Source organism: Podarcis muralis, chromosome 5 (genome assembly GCF_964188315.1).
Source record: "Podarcis muralis chromosome 5, rPodMur119.hap1.1, whole genome shotgun sequence".
NCBI lineage: Eukaryota > Metazoa > Chordata > Lepidosauria > Squamata > Lacertidae > Podarcis > Podarcis muralis.
The window spans coordinates 3,726,538-3,738,541 of NC_135659.1; the positions used below are offsets into that span (position 1 = coordinate 3,726,538).

At 45.3% G+C, this 12,004-nt stretch overlaps 1 protein-coding gene across 3 annotated transcripts in view; it reads right to left on the reverse strand.

Annotated features, from left to right (window-relative positions):
- Positions 1-26: 26 nt before the first annotated feature.
- The window catches only part of VAMP4 (vesicle associated membrane protein 4), a 28,801-nt gene continuing 16,823 nt past the window's right edge, over positions 27-12,004 (reverse strand). For 2 of the 3 annotated variants that reach the window (XM_077928193.1, XM_028732279.2), the window contains exons 5-8: positions 9,163-9,263; positions 5,708-5,787; positions 4,475-4,526; positions 27-612 (exon numbers count right to left, since the gene is read on the reverse strand). In XM_077928193.1, the coding sequence (XP_077784319.1) occupies positions 584-612; positions 4,475-4,526; positions 5,708-5,787; positions 9,163-9,263 (262 nt within the window). In that variant the 3' untranslated portion in view covers positions 27-583. The remainder of the gene's footprint in view (positions 613-4,474; positions 4,527-5,707; positions 5,788-9,162; positions 9,264-12,004) is intronic. The other variant, XM_028732277.2, reaches the window with a different exon arrangement.

The following is a 12,004-nucleotide window of genomic DNA, read 5'->3' on the forward strand; positions in this document are numbered from 1 at the left end:
TCAATAATTTACTAGGAGCTACATAGTTACAGTTAAAAATAGTTTTTTTTACTGGAATGCTTTTATGTCACATCCATAAGCAACAGCGAGAACATGGAGCTTCTGGGTCCCTTAACAAGTACAGAAAGTCTTCTTGCAAAATCGTGGTGTTTTAAATATGAGAAAGTGGCATCTTCACAGTTATTCATCTAAATACGTTGCGGTCTCTAAACAATGATATAGAGTTTATACAATGCATCCCTCCCTTATTCTTCCTCCATTGTCCTCTGTCAGAAGTAATAAGAAATTCTGTAAATTATAAATAACATCATTACCAGTTAGCAATAAGTATCTGACTCCAAACTGAGCTTCCTTCCAGGGAGCAACAATGAGGGTTTGGGTTAGATATTGACACTAGAATGAGTTCTTGGCTGAAAAAGATGATTTGCTGGATCCTCTGAATGCTCTTTCTGGAGCTAGTCTGGCGCCTCCAAGGGAGAAGGGGGGACACACTTCAAAGCTATATACATATTATGCTCCACAGAAGTCACACAGCTGCCTCCTATGCTGTCATCCTGAAGCCACCATAATATCCACTAGCAAGTCAAGTGTGGTATTTGAGGATGAGGGGAACTGTAAAAGACAGAAAAGAGGCATCTTTAAAAACAGACACAAATGAATTGTCAACCCAACCAGCTTGGGCTCTACATATTTAAGACTCTTGTCTCAGCAGTGACCCAGCACCAATCTCAATCCACAACACCCTTCTCAGAATGCCATTTGCGCAACAAATGTGTCACTGGCGCCTGGGTGGGTGAGAAAGGGGCTTTGGTCTCACCCAGCAGGGGGCACTCAGTACAGCATCAGGGCGGACTTGAGGGTGGGGATGGGGAGTTGTGTCCTTGCTAATTCTCCCTGACCTCTCAGTGACCTTCAGTACCATTGAACACGGAGCGGATGTCCAAGTTAGGGATGGGTGGCACCACTTTACAGTGTTCCCGGTCCTACTTGTAGGGACATGTCCAGAGGGTGATGCTTGGGCCCTGTGGGGCCTTCAGTGTGTTGTTCCTCAGGGCTTAGTTTTATCCCCCATGCTGTCTGACATCTACATGAAACTGCTGAGTGGGGTCATCCAGAGTTTTGGAGTACACTGTCAACAATATGTTTATGACACTCAGCTCTACTCCTTTACACCTGCAGATGTAGCAATGGATGTGCTAGACTGTGGTCTTACCTCAGTAATGGACTGGATGAGGGCCAATGAACTGAAGCTCAATCCAAGTAAGACTGAAGCACTCTTAGTGGACGGTTCCCAAGACCGGGTGTATGGGAGGATGCCTCCTCTTGAGAGGGGTTCACTCCCTCTGAAGGAGCAGGATGTAGCTTGGGGAAACGTCTGGATTCCTTGAGCTCACTTGAGGCTCCTTTGGCCTCAGAGGCACAGAGTGCCTTGCATCAGCTTCAGCTGGTGGTCCAGCTGCACCCCTATCTGGACAGGAATAGCCTAACTTCTGTTGTCTATGCTCTGGTAGCCTCTAGGCTGGATTACTGCAATGCTTTGTACATATGGCTGATTCTGCCCTAGACCCTGCCCTTCTTCAAGAGCCTCCATGAGAGGGCCTTTTCTGCAGTGGCTCCCCATTTGTGAAATGCTCTCCCCAAGGTTGCTTATGTGGTGCCTTTGTTACATATCTCTAGGCACCAGGAAAAAACATTCCTCTTATCCCAGCCTTTGATTTTTTAATTGTTTCTTGTTTCTTAATATGTTATGTATTTTTATGTTTTTTTATATTGTAAATCCCCCTGTGATCCTCAGCTGAAGGGTAGTACAGACATGTAATAAATAAAGATAAAAATAAAGTAACTGACTGACTGAATAAATAAATAAATAAATAAAATAGCTAGCTAGGTTAACACAATCCCTGGTATTCCTCAGCATTCAAAGCCCACGCCCCTAAGTTTTGGCACAACATATGCATTTCCCAAATAGTGATCCAACTGGGACAGGACAACTAAGTGGACAGGACAACTATTTTTGCAGTAATATAAAGTTTTCATAATAGGCTCGGTTTTTAAGAACATTATCTATTCCCTTGAAAGGAAAAATACTTACCATCTCAGCTGGAGTCTGGAAGGGGGAAAGTTTATTTCCCGTCAAAATTGCTTTACTGAACATCCTGTTTCCATCTCTTTCCAATCCTCAAGTCAAAGCAGATGGGATTTTCCACAAATATCATCTCTCAGTTATCCCACTTTTAAGAAGAGCAGGCACGTCTTCCAACTCACACCCTTCAAGCACATGTGAGCAGGAAGCAAGAAACTCCCTTGAGAGTGTGTGGCTGGTCTTTTGGGAAAGCTATGTTTACTGCGTGCACAGACACCAAATGCATCTGGCTTCTGGAATGTCATGAATGGGACAACTCCTGGCCCTACTCTCGTCATGCACCTCAGTAGCAAACCTGGCTCAAAGTCAGGCTGCAGAGTTAAGCTGCAATTCCCTTCATCCTTTCCCTTGATCTCACCTTCAAAGTGGTTACACTGGCCATCTTCCAGTCCTTGGATACAAAGACACATGCATATTTTTAGAAGATTGAGCAATTTCTGAGTTTGATACCAGCCAGTGTTAATTTTTAATTTGCTGATAATTTGCTAATCAGCATAATTTGTCTCAGTTCTTCACAATATGAATATACTTCCTGCAATATGCTCCTCAAATTAGTTTTTTGCATTGCTTCTTGTTAGGTTGCATTTTCTTTGCAAAGTTTGTGTTTCTTTTTGCTATCATTTGGGAAAGGCTTCCATTTTCTTATGGAGGTTTTCTGGTATCCAAAAGCACCGCCAACTTCCAGAAGCATGGTGATTGCTTTTTTCACATTGTGTTGAGATGGAAAATAATGTCCTATCTTCAGGACTTGAACTTGGCTCCCATTCTTGAGATGATAAAATCAACTCATCCCTAATTGGAAAATGCATAGAGTCCATGTCGAATTATGTTTCGAGTCTTCCAGGTTTTGGATTCATAAACAACAGAAAGCCATTCCACCTAGTCTATCCATTCCTTTATCCTCCCACAGACAGGGAGCTAGCTCCCAATCTCCATCACATCAACAACACTTTCAAGTTTTCCTATAGGTGTGCATAAAGTACAACACTCTTATGACAAAGGAATTGCCAACATGTTCTAAACTATAAAGAGTTACTGAGTTTCTGTTTAAATCTCTCCAATTAAAATCAATCTTAGAAATGCTCAATTTTGGTTAGATTATATTGATTTCTTCTTAAAAGGGACCCACAAACATTAAAGCTATTTCAATCCCACAGGCCTCTCGTACTAGGGGCACTCAAAAGTTAATGGCAATATTCTGGGCAACTCCTAAGCTAACAACTCAATAGAATCATAGAATAGAATCACAGAATCATGGAATTGGAAGAGACCACAAGGGCCATCGAGTCCAACCCCCTGCCAAGCAGGAATCACCATCAGAGCACTCCTGACATATGGTTGTCAAGCCTCTGCTTAAAGACCTCCAAAGAAGGAGACTCCACCACACTCCTTGGCAGCAAATTCCACTGCTGAACAGCTCTTACTGTCAGGAAGTTCTTCCTAATAGTACATCATCCATTAGCCCAAGCAAGAGGACCTGAAGTAGTGTATGTGTCAGAGACCAGGCTGAGGAGTACTGCTCTGATGAGGAATGGTGAGAGCCTCTCCCTCCCCCTGTTCCTGATCAGGATCCTGAAGCTGCCCAGAAGCAGTGGAGCAGTATAGATTTGGAACAGTGGTTTGCAGAGGGGCATAGTTCTGAAGACAAAAGTTGGGGTGAACTGGGGGGTGATGAAGAACTGGAAGAGAGAGAGCTAACAGACTCTCTCTCACTGGAAACCGTCCAGCCTATCAGTCCAAGGTCACGTAGAGCAGAAAAGTTGGCTACACAAAAAGCACAGTGGTGTGGAAATGACTAGGGGGGAAGTGGGTGGAAACGTTAATTGGGAACACCTTCATTCCGAGAATAGCTGCTCTGTTCTTTTGCTGTGGTGATTAAAGCCTCTTTAAATCAGGGGTCAGCAAACTTTTTCAGTAGGGGGCTGGTCCACTGTCCCTCAGACCTTGTTGGGGGCTGGACTATATTTTTTTTTGGGGGGGGGGTGAACGAATTCCTATGCCCCACATATAACCCAGAGATGCATTTTAAATAAAAGGACACCTTCTACTCATGTAAAAACATGCTGATTCCCGGACCGTCTGCGGGCCTGATTTAGAAGGTGATTGGGCTGGATCTGCCCCCCGGCCTTAGTTTGCATACCCATGCTTCAAATGGTAAGCGACTCTTTTTGCTTTGTGCTGCTTATCCTAGGCTGAAGGGGAGGAGGAAGCCGAGTCCCCGAAGCCTGACCGTATGATTTCTCTTAAGGCTGCAATTCAAGGATGTCTATTTGTTCTACATCTTGCCACTTCACAGAATTTTTACAATAAAGAACTTCAGAAAGCACTTACCAATAATCACTAGCAGGACACCAACAGCAACCAAAGCCACAATTACCTTCATCTGCAGAAGGAAACACAAGCCAAGCCAAGACATTACTTCCTTATTGCCTACAGAGACTTATTTAAACCAAGCTAGTATGACTCCTTTCTTCACAATAATGGTGAAAGCTTGCAGAATCAGCTGAACAACTAAAAATGCCTCCAGTCATGTCTTCCATCCACATTTTCAAAATAAGGGCATAATGTGGACACTGTAGCAGAGTGGGTAATGAATTTGGAGGTCTCCACATTCAGCCACGAAGCTCATCAAACTTTTTTACTGGAGTAAAAACACCAGTCTTCAGAGTGTGCACCCACACATGTCCCCATAGGTACCGACCTACATTGATCTGATCCAGGCACGTCCAACTCCCAAGAAACTGTGATCTACTCCCAGTATAAAAAAATGATCTACCCATTGTCATTGGAGGGACGAGGATCTTGTGTGGTGTGGTGTGTGGAAGGTGGCGGCTATCTCCCCCCCCCAAAGCAGCTCTCTCCCCACCCCAAGCCAGCCCTTTCTCTTCTACCCCCCAGCAAAGGGAGCCACGCAGATCCCAATCATGCCTGCCCTCCCTCCTTCCCCCCCTGCCACCACAAAGACCCGGCGGGTGAAAATCTTTTGTGTTTGCTGCCTGTTCCGACCTTCCCGGTGGCAGCGGTGGCGGGGGCAGTGACATTCCTTGTGTTTGCTGCCTGGCCTTCCCAGCGGTGGGGCCTCCAGTGTAGCAGTGAAGGCCGGGCCAGGCAGCAAGTACAAGAACTGTCAACCCAACCCTCCCTTCCCAGCGGCTGCGGAGGGATCCAGAAGCGGGGCCGCCGTTGCAGCAGTGAAGGCTGGGCCAGACGACATTCCTTGTGCTTGCCGCCCAGCCCAGCCTTCCCTGCGGCAACATTCCTTGCCTGCTTTATTTAATCCTGTGATCGACCAGGATCACTCTGGCGATCGACCGGTTGACCAGTTGAACATGTCTGATCTAATCTGATCCATCTGATTACTTAGGAAAAAGGATGGAAGAAAGAATCTGGCCTCCTGTGGCAAACACAGCCCATTCTTAACTGCAGTGTGGGGAAAAGTGTTAGCACTCAATTCCCAATATTGTGTATACACTTCATGTTCACACACGTTAACTCTGCCCTTGTGACCTTAATAGGTCTGCTTTTTAAAAAAGTCAACAAATTAATTCCTCTCTGGGACCTCACCTTGCAGCCTCGCCACCACATTTGCCGTCGGAGCTGTTTGGATCGGCTGCTAAAAGCTGTTGCATTGTCAGATAAGCTCTCTGTGCCAGAAAGAGAACATTTATTTTTTATTATTCATCACATTTATATCCCACCTTTTCCTCCAAGAATCTCAGTGATGTCCCCCTCCTCACCTAATCCCTTTGACAACCCTGTGAGGCAGGTTAGGCTGAGAGGCAGTGACTGGCCCAAGGTTACCCAGTGAACTTAACGGCCAAGTGGAGATTTGATCCCTTCCGTCTCCCAGATCCTAGTCCAAAACTCTAACCACAACGCGACACTGGCTCCCTCATGAACTGAACCTGCTGCAATACAAGTAAGAAAGCTTTCCATCCTAGCATGCATGTCTGCATTTATACATGCAAACATATGCAAAGAGGTAAAGATCAGGTACAGTGAATTCCACATGATTTGTTTCTAAAAGAAGAACGTTAGGAATGCAGCCAACCTTGTGGTTCATACAAATTGATTTAAGAATCCCCTTCCACCCACATAATTACTTAAGTTTTCTAACGATGTTTGGAAATTGTAATACACTATAGTTCATTAACAAATGAGCCCATGCTGTGCAGGAAGAAGCAAACATAAAAGCGGCAGAAGTACAAATGATACAAGTTATCTAGCCTACAGCACTCTGCTACGAAGGGAAAGGAAATGGTCCTCTGATGTAAATCCAAGCCAGGATATGCAAGCCTATATCTCTGCATAATTAGGCAGATTCTGATCACACAAGAGGACCTGTGTACAGGACCTGCCTCTTTATCTTCTGCATGCATGCAATGGGAAAGACCCACAGTTAACAAGCAATGGGATGAAAAAAGGCTGGGAACATCACTCAAGTGACATAATGTACATCCTCATGGGCGGGGGGGAGGGCTGCCTACAGACCGCATCTACCACATCATTAAGACAGTAACATTTTGAGGTAAAAATGACAGCAGCGCTTGGGAACTTTCAAAACATTTGTAAAGGGCAGTCAAGTAGTTTGCTATTAAGATTTAAACCACACACTGGGTGAGTTAAGATGCAGCGGTAAACAAGTTTGGCTTACAAGGCTACCGTATTTTTCGTCCCATAGGACGCTCCGTCTCATAGGACGCACCTAGTTTTTTTTTGGGGGGGGGGGAACTAAAGGAAAATTTTTTTTCCTTTATTTCCCCCCCAAAACCAGGTCGGGGAAACCGAACCAGGTTGAGGAACAGTGGGATGGTGGCGCTGCGCCTCCTTGCTGTCCCCCGAGCTTGTGCGGCTGGCCGATGTCTGTCCGGTGGGCGGGGCGCTCTGCTTCAGGGCGCCCTCACGTCGGGCGGCAGGCTGCTATCCGCAGCGTGCGGAGACCTGCGGGGAACTCCCGCAGGGCTCCAACATGCTGCGGATGTCTGTCCGGAGGGCAGGGCACTCTGCTTCAGGGTGTCCTTCGTGCCGGGCGGCAGGCTGCTATCCGCAGCGTAGGGAGCCCTGCGGGACCTTCCGCAGGGCTGCCTAGGCTGCGGGTGTGTTCCCGAAGCGCCGGGCGCTCTGCTTTCAGGGCGCCCGACGCTCCAGGAAGCAGGCCGCTATCCGCAGCCTAGACAGCCCTGCGGGAACTCCCGCAGGGCTGCGTAGGCTGTGGATGTGTTCCCGAAGCGCCAGGCGCTCTGCTTTCAGGGCGCCCAACGCTCCGGGAAGCAGGCTGCTATCCGCAGCATAGACAGCCCTGCGGGACCTCCCGCAGGACTGCGTAGGTTGCGGATGAGTTCCCGAAGCGCCGGGCGCTCTGCTTTCAGTGCGCCCGGCGCTCCAGGAAGCAGGCTGCTATCCACAGCCTAGACAGCCCTGCGGGACCTCCCGCAGGACTGCTTAGGCTGCGGATGTGTTCCTGAAGCCTGGAGAGCGAGAGCTCTCGATCTCCAAGCTTCAGCGAAAGCCTGCATTTGCCCCATAGGACGCACCCAGATTTCCCCTTCATTTTTGGAGGAGGAAAAGTGCGTCCTATAGGGCGAAAAATACGGTATTTTTCCGAAACCACTTCCACATGCCTCCTATCTAATGTAATATGAAATATCAGGTGTGGGACAAGTTAGGACATGGCTGCAGAGGAGGTCAAAATGAGAGAGCAATTGTTCATTTGCAAGCAGGGCTCACCAGCAGGAAGAACCGTTAAAGGTGCACTATCAGCACCAATCAACTGTTTGGTGTTAAAAGTGCACCTTCAAAGGCACTAGCATTCCGTGAAAAGCCATTTGATAAGCACTGACAGCAGGCCCCTTTGAACCTATCACCCAATGGCAAAATGGCCCATGGGTGGGTGAGAAAGGCTGGGATTTAGTTTGCCAGCTGGAAAAGTTTCCTCGCCCATCACTTAATGTCATGTGAATGTGCTTTGGGCTCATGTACTCCACTCCCTGCCCCCCCCCCCAGTGGAGCCATGAGGAGAGCCAAAACCTTTTAAAACTAACCAGGGTTCTGTGTTTTATCTAAACTTGGGGAAACTGGTTAGATTAAAATTATAGTCAGTGAACAAGCCAGGATAATAAACTATAGTTCAATCCTGGCTTGTTTGGACTAACCATAGTTTAACCCGCTACAGCTTCCCTGAGTTTGGTAGTAACAAGGAACTCTGGTTATTATAAAAGCAGAGGCTTTTGATTTCCATCTCATGGCTGTGCCAGAGAACAGTGCTCTGGCAATGAACAAGATTGAAACTTATTTATGTTACATCTAAAAAGGACTATTGCATTAGTAAGTAAATATATATATTGGGACTGTGTGTACATACAAAAGAGACTAAATTCAATATTAGGAATACAATTATAAAGACTAAGGAAAAGGGATGTACTTATTTTGTACAATTAATTATTCTAAGATTGAATGGTTTAGAAATATTTTTGGTAAGGATGGATTCTGTATGCAGGACAGCAAGAACCTTTTAAATCTCTAGTTGCCAGAACATTTTAGGAGTCTGTTTCAGGTTTGTGTTCTAGGCAGGGGATGCCAACATGGTGCCCACAGGCACAATGACACCCTTGATATCCTTCCCTGGCACCAACAAAGCACCTGAGTCACACACAAACAGTCATGAAGTGGCTGCTACCTTCTCCCTTGAAGAGCAGATAGCAGGTCTCTCCCACTTCTTTTCAAGGGTCAGATTAATTCTACTGGATCCAACGTTTTCTCAGATCCCTGGAAAAAGTGCAGCATGTATGCATACTCTTTCTCTCTTCTCTCAAGAGGGATTGGCACCCACAGCACTCCCTCAAAAATCCAAAATGTTAGGCAACTCCTGGCATAGGGGGGAAAGCAAACACTCATAGGTGATCATGTTTGGGATATTCTCAGACTATGCACAGAGCTCACAACACACTGGATTTAGTACTCTTGAGGACTGACTCTCTTCTGAGGCTGCAAGGGGAAAAAAGAGGCCCAACTATTCCTACCTGACTTATCCTGCAAGTCATCTAGTCGTTCTCCCCTTTCTATCACCTTGGTGATGTTTTCTTGCATGACATCAATAACTTCATCAACCTGGTTTTGGACACTGGAAAACAGAGCAGGGTGTGGAGGAAGAATCATATTACCCAATGATTTGTCACAAGTGGTAGCAAATGCAGTTGATTATTGGATTCAAATGCAAAGAAGCATATGTAAAGATTTTGAATGGGCTTTAAAAATTATGATTTTCATAAGAATGAAGTGTTCATGTATGGTTTTCCAAATATTTTTTTCAAGAACTGGGTTGCCCAAGGCTACCCAGGAAATAATGGCTAAGGCAAGACTTGAATTGACAGTAGCAGTCTTACGCATGCAAACTTTAGGATACATCTCATTTAATTGACTGTGAAACTTCTAAGTAAACATGATTAGACCATACATCAAAATATTGGTCTCAAAACCAAAAGTACACTACATTGGCTGTCATTTTTATGCCACATTTATATCCTCACAGACTTTATAACATGGCTTTGGGTCATACTGCATTTTGAATTTAAGAGTTAATGGAAGCTCTACCACACTGAAGAATTCCAGAAAAATTGCAACACAATTTTAAATGAAAACTTGAGAAAGTTGTGGCATCAAAGTCACTGAGAACACACACACTCTCCACACCCCCCCTGCATTCATACCCACCTAGTACATGAAGAACAGGCAGCCTTCAAACAAAATGAGACACAGAATTGAGGGAAATGGTTGTATTCCTACCAGTCACACACACACTGTGTGTGTGTGTGTGTGTGTGTGTGTGTGTGTGTGTGTAAAACATTTTTAAAAATACCAATAAAAAAAGGAAACTAGCAAACAAGTTATTAAAACATTTAAAATTTAAAATGAAAGCAATAATGTTAAAAATGCTTTGCTTGCTAAAATTACATGCCTGGGTAGGCTTTGCTGGAACAAAAACATTTTTAGCAGGTGTCCAAAACAAGTCAAGGAGAGAGTAACCAGGAGGAAAAGTCTTTTGAAGGAAAGAAACAGGTAAAGGGAGGAAAGTGACCAGGGAGAGAAGGGCAGAATGTGTATCTTGCACTTCCTAATTTCTTTCTTCGTTTGAGATAAGGGGGGGGGGTCTTTCTTTTGTTTCCCACTCTCTCAGAAAGCTTGGGGCCCTGACTTCGAATCTAAACTTCAGTTCATGGCTTGTTCTAATCCTGGAAACCCCACACACTACCAGATTTTTCTCCAATACAAACAGCTCTTGAATAAGAGTAGGCTTTTAAAGAGAAGCCAAAGCAAGCTCAATTTTTCAGCTAATTACATACCAAAGGTTTAGCTAGAAAAGGGAAGGGAAGGCAAATTTCTATGATTTTTTTTGGAGTGGGTGTTGTTTTTGTTATCTGCCCTAAGCCAGGGACTGGCTGTGCAGTCTAAATAACATGAAGTAACAGTAATGAGGCAATGACAGCCTTGACTTGCATATTGCTCTCAAAAGGTGTTCTGTCAAACATTTAGCCATCATGAGTAAGTAGAAGACATAAAGGGAATGATAATAGCGACCTACTTTACAGGGGTGTTGGAAAGATTATATGCTTTGAACCTACTTGCATCTTAGGGAGTTAGGAAGGTCCACTCCCCTTGCTCTTTCTTACTTCTTCCCTCCCCACTCCTTTTTTCCTTTTGTACCATGTCTCAAATTGTAACCCACTCATTATTATGAAGTCTACGGCTTCCACGGTGCTTAGGCAGAAGGCAGCATCAGGGATGCGGAACTTGTGGCCCTTCCAGATGTTGTTGGACTCAAATTCCCATCAGCCCCAGCCAGTGTGGCTAGAGGTCAGGGACAAGGGGCCCTGCAGCACCTGGAGGACCACAGGTTCCCAATTCCTGCAATACAGAAATGCTAGTTGTAGTCTTATATGTCCTATTAAATGATGACCTAGTTTTCCTCATGGAGATGGTCAACCTATAGATCATCCAGATTCACTTCAGACTGCAGGTGGAAGGTCACATGATAGAATGTTCCTCCTTTACAAAAAAAACCCCAACAACCTGGGCATGCCTTATGTTAAGTTTACTATGAGCAGAGGTTTTGGAAAAAAATGTTTAAGGAAGTGGTTTGGTATAGTTTATCACTCTTGTGGCAACTAGGCCAAAATGTGCCACTGTTTAGGGTTGCAGCATTCCAAGTGACTTCATTTCAATGGAAGCCAAATTGCAAAGCCATTTATTCTCTCACCCCCAGCAGTGATTAGACCAAACAAAGGAAATGGATGTACACCCTGTTAATTAGGATTACAATTAATCTCCAGTGCCCCAATTACACTAAAGTTGTTATGACAGGCTGTCAAGCCTTAAGCTGGAAGGTTGGGGAAAGAGCCGGAGAGGTTGCAGGGCAGTGGGAGGAGAAATACAGGTCTGGGGCAGTCATCCACTTTGATCCTTGTCCTTCAACAGCTATGTACATGGAGCACATGTCAAGAAGTCATCTCCTTTGCCTTGTCTGAGGACTACTGTGGGCATGGGGCTAAGATGGAAGCAAAGAGGTTATTGTGGTTTTGAAGTCTTGATATGATGGACAATCCTCACTTCCTGCTCTTGTTACACTTGTAGCCACTCTTCCTCTAAAGTCGCGTTTCCGAACCTTTTTCTGACCTTGTTTCCTTCACGTGCCCACCCCATGGATAAAGCAAAGGGGGATGGACAGTGCAGAGGGCAGCTACCCCCCCCCCCAGATAAGTGAAAACCAATGCAAATCTGAGGCTCTGCCCCCCAAAAAAAGCCTGCCCCCTAACAAAAATCCTGGCTGTGCCCATCCCCCCCATCGTAACAGTAGAAAGGCAGCTA